Raw genomic sequence first — 9239 nt, forward strand, 5'->3', positions numbered from 1 at the left:
GAAAGGAGACACTGTCAAAATTTTGCCTTTGAAAAACCTGCCTGTGTTACTCTGCTGTGAATGGAATTTAAACAGGATTTTGACCTAAAAGTAAGTTACTGTAAATGAATGCCTCGGGTAAGTAGTTCACATCCTGAGAGAACTTTATAAGAGCCTAAACTCTGCAGAAGTTCTCACCACTGTGAACAGTTCTGGCTCTTTGAGATTCTCCAGAACATTTTTTGTCTTAAGACATTTTTGAGTGGACCTATTTTTATAGTTTGAACAGCAAACTGCCGACCCTCTATCGACATATGCCATTGCCCATAGCAACCTGAAATAGACGTTTGGAGGCGGAGTAATATGACTCGGAGTGGCTGAAGGTGCGCAGTGCAGTTGAAACTCCTTTCGTCCAATCAAATAAGACGGGAGCTATTAGTTTGTTGTAGACAATGAACGCGTAGGATGGGCGGGGCCTGACGGAAAACAGGTGGGATCAAAATTGACAACAAGCTCGACCGAGTTCTTCAGCATTTCAGTCATTCCACAACAATATCAGTGAATTATGGGGAGTTCACAGTCCGCTCATGATGACCTCCAGCGTCTCTCAGACGGAACCGGCTGTGAGTAACTGAACTCTAACACTTCCACTCTTTTCCTCAACTGTTGCAGTTAATCTAAACTCTTACTATTGACACCGCTCTGCCTCACACCTGGAGAAACTCCTCTCTCCATGACCGCAGGAGGAGAGGTCTGCCCAGCCCCTGCTCTCGAGCACTGCAGCTTCCTTCATTTTGGTTCAACGACTAAATGTAATAATTAAACAAAACATATTTTTAAAATATTAAACAGTTAACATTTCAACTATTTAATTAATTAAATTGAAATATGTATGAACTTTGTTAAATAGCTAGCGTTGTAAGCTTTAAAAAAACGTACAAACCTCTTATTCCATAAGCGTTTAAGAATGACTAGAAAAGTTGTAAAGTTTCTATATAAAAGATCCTTTATATGAGGGTGTGTGTGGAATATATATACGTAAATTGAACTGTAAGCTTTTAAATCTACACTTCTAAAGTGTATTCTTAATATTTCTAAACAAAATATTAAGGCAAATTATAAACTGTAAATTTCAAGGACATTGAAAACAGTGATAGAATATGAAACTTTATCCTTTCGTTAATGAGCAAAAACAATGTTTAAAAAATGTTGGACTTACCTCATTTTTTTATTTTCATTGTAAATACAGAAATGTCAACTTGTTAACTATATATATATATATTATTTATTATTGTTTTACACAGTCCTAGACACCTAAGATAATTATATATATTTAAACTAATGCCTTCTCAGTAAGAATACGGAATATCACACTCACTGGAATAATGTTATTTGGTTTTAATCTAATGTTGGGCATTATTTGTTGTTCATTTGTTTGTTTTTTACCAAATAAACACTGCTCAGATAAATAGCTTTTTAAATCTCATAATCTCTGGTGCCTTAAACGATGGCACAGTACTGTGTATTTAAATGTTTTGCATAAATGCTATAAGTAAAAGATGACTTCAACTGTTGGGTAAATCCATGTTTATGTACAAGTCAGAAATCACTTCATCCTGACCTCATGCTTACTGCGGTCACTTATATCATACATTTAATACTGACTTAATCTCTCTCTCTTTCTCTCTCTCTCTCTCACACACACACACACACACACAAGCACAAGTGCATGTAAACATTGGTCTGGCTGATATTTCAGCACAGTGTTTGCTTCACAGGTGATAATAAGGGTCCTGTCGTAAGCACTGTAGTTATAAATGTATAAATGTAGTTATTGGTTTGAGTGGAATAACACGTTATGACAGAATGTCTCGAGCTCCCTGGAAGCAGCCAAACAGGAGCCGTGCTGAGGCACTCACCTTAACACCAGCACCTAGCACTAAACAAGCTGCACTACAAGGTGAAGGAGAACTTAACTGACATGTCCCACTTAATGATACCTTCCCCTAAAAGTCCAGGCAGAACTTTGGCCACTCATTTTAAACAAATTAAGTTTAGTTAAAACAGAAATGTAGTTTAAATTAAGTGTTTTTTTCTTCATTAATTGAGCCGTATAAAATGTCGTGGCGTACTGGTTTATTTGGAAAGCTACAGTTGTAAATAAAGTCCAATAATGATGTAACTGCATGTTTGTTACATAGCAACTTACACAACTCATTACATTTATATTTGAGTTACATTTATTACCAACAACTACAACCTCCTTCTATTTAAATGTCTGTAAAAACTGTACACATAACAGTAACTTTGATCAAGTAAAATTCAAATTAAATTGTATTCACACACTGCGCTCTTCATTAAATGCAGAGCTACATGCAATAACATCTTATGCTATCTTTCATTTTTCTGTATTTACAAATGATCTAAAATACCTATGATATAGTTCATCATCGTCCTGAGTGACTGCACTGACGTCTTATTGTGTAATTGTGTTAGATTAAACATTTGTGCTGAGCTACAATTTTTTTCCCATCCTAATGACACATCTCTTATAATTATATGAATAGAGGAAGCCTATATTTCTAAAAATAGTTAAAGTAATACTTTAATAACTGTATTATGTGTTCTGTTTCTAGTTTCAACGGAACAGATCAGAAACCTACATAAAAGATTTAACCACCTCACGCACAACCAGCAAAAATTAAGGTATGTCTCAGAGTCAGAATGTTGCCATGTATGACAATCAAACGTTTGCATATTGGAAGCATTTCTATTGCTCCATTCACCATCACATTTTTACACAGGGTGAAGGACAGCTGCTGTGTTCAAGTGACGGAGTAAACTAAAAACCAGCAAAATAGTAGCTACGTTTTTCTTTGGACAGTGATGAATCATAAGACGAAATATTGAAAGGGACTATTTGACCCCTTTTTCACTGTCAGAAAAACTCATGGTACCTTTTGCTGTCACTGTGGTGGTAACCTAAAGGAGACATATCCTGTACCTTTAGTTGGGAACATAATTGTACCTTATTCTATTATAATTATAGATTATAAAATTGTGTTGTTTAATATTTGTTTTATTTTATTTTTAATATTCAAACCAGCTCCCCACTGTGACACAGAATATTTTTTATGATAGATACTGGAGGTTTGTGTCACTGCACACAGTATGTAACTGAGTAGCCACTGACTGGACAGAGTCACCACGCTGATCCTTGCCTCATCAGCACTTGGTGGAAAATGGAGTTAATATTAATGTACAGTTGGGATGCAGTGATTATATTTATTCAGATTTACAGATTTATTTATACACCAGAACAAAGATAGGTTGCTGATTGACTGTTTCCTGTAGTTGCTGACTGATAAACCGTAAGAGTACCTCATGACAAAACATAGGCTTGAGTCTCCATGTTGAAACCTGCTGATCAAACATAAGCGTCATGTGTCCTAACGAGGTCATGCAAGAATTAAGAGATGTAGGAGTGCATGCATGGCCATGCCGCTGCAGTGAATTAAACCTTATTGTTTAAGGGAATATGGCTTCTGAAACAGGAACCAAGACAGGTTGTTCTCGTTTTTTGTGTTTTCCTTCTTCCTCTGCTGTGCACTCTGCAGTCAGGATTCACAGACTGTAAATATCAGGTAACGCCCCATTGTTACTCGCTGGCTCTTACACGTAATGATGTTGGTTTTGGCTATTTGTACTAGATGGGGCCAGAGCCAAATCAGGCATTTTTGGGGTTCTTCCCGTGTGCCTAGACACTTCCCTGAATACTGTAAAATGTTAAAGGATAAAAGCATAGAGAACTAACTTCACAAACTTTTATAACAATATTAACTTTATTTCCATATTTAAAAAAATAAATAATGACACTGTTTAAAATTAATTCAGTATTAAAGGTTTATGTGAACCTCATAAAAGAAATGGATGAAAAAATAATAATAAAATGAGCTGTAACTAACCAATGTCATTAGTTTTTATAGGGCCTCACCCACTGAATCTGTGTTTCTCGGTGGTAATGTCATTGACCAAAAATGGTCATAAAGGCTTTTGGTTGAATGAAAATAACAATAATTATTATGATTGTTTAATTATTTTATAGTTTCTGCAGTTCTCCAGACCACTGGGGAATGGGGTAAATGGGGGCAAACAAATCATACAGAACTACACTATAACAACAGACTTCACACATAATTCAAGTGGAGGTGAGAAAATAAACAATGAGTGTTTTACTGTGAACAATATGCAGAGCACAGTAAAATAAATTAATTAATTAAATAAGATTAAAGTAGAATTGCACTATTTAATGTGGCATGGACGCTTAAGTGACTAATATGTCACTTAATATGTCATATGAATAATATGCCTGCCTTGATTACTGCAACTCCCTCCTTTTTGGTATCAACCACAAATCTCTCCATAAGCTTCAACTGGTCCAGAACTCAGCTGCCCGTATCATCACTAGAACCCCCTCCATCCACCACATCAGTCCTGTTTTGCAACAGCTCCACTGGCTTCCGGTCAAGTTCTGCATTGATTACAAAATCCTTCTGCTAACATTCAAGGCCATCCACAATCTGTCTCCACCGTATCTTTCCAATCTCCTCCATGTTGTAACTCCCCCTCGCACCCTCAGATCCTCCTCCTCCATTCACTTGACTGTTCCCCCTGCCATGGGAAGTAGAGCTTTCAGCCGCTCTGCTCCCCAGCTTTGGAACATTTTACCCCCCGACATACAGAACATAAACTCACTCCCACAATTCAAGTCTTCACTCAAAACCCACCTGTTCAAGATTGCCTTTTCACTTAAATAATTCAGTTGCATTATTTGTTTTCAATACTGTATACTTGTGTGTTTTTCGGTATTATTTATTTTTATTCTTTACTTTGTACTCCTTGTAAGGTGTCCTTGAGTGAGCACCTATGAAATAAAATGTATTATTATTATTATTATATTATTTTGTGTTTATTTATTGACAACTGTTTATGTTCTTTGATATTTTCATTTGATCTTTGTCCAAAATTACATTTTTATTTTAGCTATGAATTTTCACTTTGGTTCATCACTACTCCTAAGGGTTAATATCAAAATTCTTCAAATAAACAGTCATGAAGTGATGAAAAAACTATAGAGAATATATCAGTACAAAAATAACCAAAGTACTACAGAGGCGACCAAATCTCTCACTTTTCACTAAAAAATAAATGCCCTAAAGAAGTTAAAGAGTGGAAACATTGCTGTAAATGATGCAAACGCCCGATTGTAAAATTTAAAGAATCTCTGTATAAAAGGTTCTAATCTGCAATTTTTTTCAGTAAATCAACCCTGGAACAATTTTGAAGATGTGTTTGTTTGAAGTCATTGCCATTTATCTTTGACTCTCAGGAGAGAAGACTTTGACAACATCAGTGATTTGACTTTCAACCCCATTAGAGGCCAGATCATTGAAGCCTTCTTTGATAAAAGGTAACTTAATTTACAAATGCATCAAACCAATGTGTTACACGTACCTGACCATCACGGATATCAAGGTCTTGGTTTACTTTACTTTGATAAGTTTTCCAAAGGAAATGACACAGATTTTCCATAATTTCTGCTAAATAAAGTTAAATAAGATTTAAACAAATTCAATCAGTGGTTTTATTCAAATTGCTTTATTCTAGAGAAAATGTCTCAGAAAGCTAAATCACAAAGTTCATTCATTCATTCATTCATTGTTTGTAAGCGCTTATCCAGTTCAGGGTCACGGTGGGTCCGGAGCCTACCTGGAATCACTGGGCGCAAGGCAGGAATACACCCTGGAGGGGGCGCCAGTCCTTCACAGGGCAACACACACACTCACACATTCACACCTATGGACACTTTTGAGTCGCCAATCCACCTACCAACGTGTGTTTTTGGACTGCGGCAGGAAACCGGAGCACCCAGAGGAACCCCATGCGGATACAGGGAGAACACACCAACTCCTCACAAAAGTCACCCGGAGCGGGAATCGAACCCACAACCTCCAGGTCCCTGGAGCTGTGTGACTGCGACACTAACCTGCTGCGTCACCGTGCCGCCCTAAATCACAAAGATCTTCCTTAAAAAAAAAATAATAATAATAATAATAATAATAACAATAATAATAATGTCATTTATTCGTTGCTAGAACCATATCAAAATACTGTGTATGACTTTGGTCCAGAACATTACGGGCTTGTTTTTAGCCATGAATTCATACGTGTCCTACATCAAATCCAGTGACCTGTATTTCTTTTTGTTTCAGGAACTTTACTAACAGTGAAGTGGGAAAAGTTGAGGAGGTGGATTTTGAGGAGTTCCTCACAGTAATGTCACACTTCAGGCCTGCAGGTCAGAATCTGACAGAGGAGGAGAGAGAACGGAGCAAGAGAGACAAACTACGCTGTGAGGACATTTACCAGCTTGTTCTACTGTTCTAGAATGATATTATCCCCTCTTATATTACACTGTTCTAGAATGTTTTAACCCTGAATATTTACACTGTCCTAGAATGTTTACTTTGACCATCTATTCTAGAATGCTTTTAACCCATTACCATTTATGTTGTTCTAGAATGTTGTTACCCTCGCCACTTGTTTGCACCTGTCTAGAATGTCTTTCCCCCATTCACTACTCTAGAAAACCTATCCCTTTTTACCCATTAACACTATTTTAGAATGTATTTCGCCACCGGTTTTTGATATTTCCTCCCAATTTACACTATACCTAAATGTCTTTAACCCCATTTACACTGTTCTAGAGTGCCTCTCCCCCCCCACTCTTTTGTAGAATGTTCTCCTCTTTCAGTGTTCTAGAATGTAGTCTATAAAGTTTGTGAAAAACCCTGTAACACTTGTGAGAGAGGTAAGAGATTAAGAATCATCCTCCCGTTCTATCCCTCTCAGTCCTGTTCAACATGCACGACAAAGACAATGATGGCACCATCACTTTGGATGAATACAGACATGTAAGAGAACTTTGCCCATTCTCCTCCACACTTTATTACCTTCAGAGGAGTGTGATTTCAATATTTCTGTGATATTCTGCAGGTTGTTGAAGAGTTATTGTCCAGTTCTCCTGACATAGAGGTCGAAACAGCCAAAGCCATCGCAGATGCTGCTATGCTGGAAGTAGCGAGTGTTACAATGGGTCAAATGGTAAAGCATCCATTTCACAATAAATTTCTGAGGAAAATTTCTTTTTTACAGCAGGCATTTAATATGCATTACCTTCTTTTGTTAGGCTCCAGATGAGTTTTATGAAGGAATCACATTTGAGCATTTTTACAAGGTATGTTAAGTATTCTGTACTTTTATATATTTATTATTTACCGTCCTAAATATAGAGACAATTTTTAGAACATGTTTCAAGCATTAAATTTGGATTAAAAGGATATTTGCAAAAAAGTATGATATTTGAAACACATTTGGAAAAAAAACAGCTTATTAGCTTTCATTTTATCAGCATTTAATAATGGCTTTGGGACTGATGCCACCAGTTTATCCAGTTTTGAATGATCCAGCAGAATTTGGGATTCTTCTGGTAGACAGGCTTTCAGCTGCACAATGGAACTGGCTCTATTTAGTCACATTTTGTCCCTGATCTTTGCATATTTTTCCTGTGTCCCTGAACACTTCTGATAATATTAAGCACAGCGGAGGGTGTATTTCCAAAAACCCTGCCATCACTTAATGCACTAAAGCTGTTGGGATGTTTGCTGGCACATTTTGACAAATTTGCACAGCCTTGAGCAATGCTTACTATTAAAGGACATTTCCAAGATGCTGTTTTTATACCAAGCCATGTTTGCATCACCCTTTTAAGAAGGTTTAAGAACATTGTCCAGCAAATGTTCTAGTTTTAAACTGCCTTTATACAGCATTAACTGTATCTATCATTTCCACAGATTCTCAAAGATCTGGAGATTGAGACAAAGATGCACATCCGGTTTCTGAACGTGGACACTACAACAATGAGCTGCGGAAAGTGACATTTCCTCTTCACAACACAAAGCTTTTACTTGTGCTGCCAAAGGCCTACAATACTCCAGTCCTTCCCCCTCAGTTCCTCTACAATTACTAAATCTCGCTCCATGTATTTGTACCAACTTGCTTTGATCTTAACACTATGCGCTGTCTCAACAAGTCGAACTTGTTTCTGTGGACATTCTCCACATTCCTGGGCAGCGGATGCAATATATAAGAGACCTACGTGTGTTGAGTAAGAAAATATGCCACAGGAGATCCCGCATTAATTAAAGGAGTACTCCAGTTTTCATAACTTGATATTCATCTGTATTGCTCAGTCAGCTAACACAGACAGTCCCTGTACTTAGAAAAGAATAGAAAACTCAATGTGTTGTGAGTGAGTAATACATGTCACTGGGCTGGAACTCCATCACAGTTGGCTGAAAGTCTTTTACAAAGCAAAGGGAAACATGATCAAAGTGTTGGCCGCAGTAGTCAAGCGTGTGCTATAAATGGGACGTATCAAGATTATGTTTAAGAAGCTAAATATTTGTTTAAGGCTAATTCATGCACAGCAACATTGCACATAATATATACATTGACTCAATGTCTTTTTTCAGCTCCACTGACCACACAAAAGCACTTTGTAGTTCTACAATTACAGACTGTAGACCATCTGTTTCTCTGCAAACATTCTTATCCAAATTTCACCCTTTTCTTTAATGGCCAGGACCACCACAGAGCAGCTGTGACTTTGGTGCTAGATTCTCATTCTCTGTGCTGCAGAGACACTGTGATGTTAGTGTGTGTCGTGCTGGCACGGGTGGATCAAACACAGCAGTGCTGCTGGAGTTTTAGGACGAAATGGAGACGAAGTATGAGAAATGGAGAAACAGGTGGACTATTGTCTGTAATTTTAGAACCACCTGTGGTCGGTGGAGCTGATGGACAATGATATTGTAGATACAAGGTAGGTGGTTCCTAATACAGTGATCGTTCAGTGTATATAATTGAGAGAGAGGAAGAGATGTTATTTTCTGCACGTATAAGCTTACAAAAGTTAACCCTGCGTTCTAATGGCTTCTCAAACATAACATTTGAAATGTAAACAATATAAATCTGAGTGTTTTGCAGAGATGGCCACCAATGCCTGCTAATGATTTGCTTTACAGTGGTACAGATAGGAAACAAGGATGACCTATAAATACAGCTGTTTTACTTTTTGTCCAAATCTAGTACCTACAAGTGTTTAACATGTTATTTAAAATTACAGTTTAATAGGATAG

General features: G+C 37.2%; 1 protein-coding gene across 1 annotated transcript; it reads left to right on the forward strand.

Moving 5' to 3' along the window:
• Nucleotides 1-361: 361 nt before the first annotated feature.
• Nucleotides 362-9230, forward strand: LOC136677087 (calcineurin B homologous protein 3-like). The gene is made up of 8 exons (XM_066654491.1): nucleotides 362-602; nucleotides 2616-2685; nucleotides 5369-5449; nucleotides 6252-6391; nucleotides 6892-6953; nucleotides 7036-7143; nucleotides 7229-7276; nucleotides 7893-9230. The coding sequence occupies exons 1-8, from the start codon at nucleotides 545-547 to the stop codon at nucleotides 7974-7976; spliced, it is 651 nt and encodes a 216-aa protein (XP_066510588.1). The 5' UTR covers nucleotides 362-544; the 3' UTR covers nucleotides 7977-9230.
• Nucleotides 9231-9239: the final 9 nt, after the last annotated feature.

This window comes from Hoplias malabaricus, chromosome X2 (genome assembly GCF_029633855.1).
Source record: "Hoplias malabaricus isolate fHopMal1 chromosome X2, fHopMal1.hap1, whole genome shotgun sequence".
In the NCBI taxonomy this organism is placed as follows: domain Eukaryota; kingdom Metazoa; phylum Chordata; class Actinopteri; order Characiformes; family Erythrinidae; genus Hoplias; species Hoplias malabaricus.

Bases quoted from the DNA above. Each gene is read 5' to 3' on its own strand.
- LOC136677087 (XM_066654491.1), top strand. From the start codon at position 545: ATGGGGAGTTCACAGTCCGCTCATGATGACCTCCAGCGTCTCTCAGAC. The intron at 6,392-6,891 runs GTGAGGACATTT...TATCCCTCTCAG, and splicing joins CAAGAGAGACAAACTACGCT to TCCTGTTCAACATGCACGAC. The intron at 7,144-7,228 runs GTAAAGCATCCA...TTCTTTTGTTAG, and splicing joins GTGTTACAATGGGTCAAATG to GCTCCAGATGAGTTTTATGA.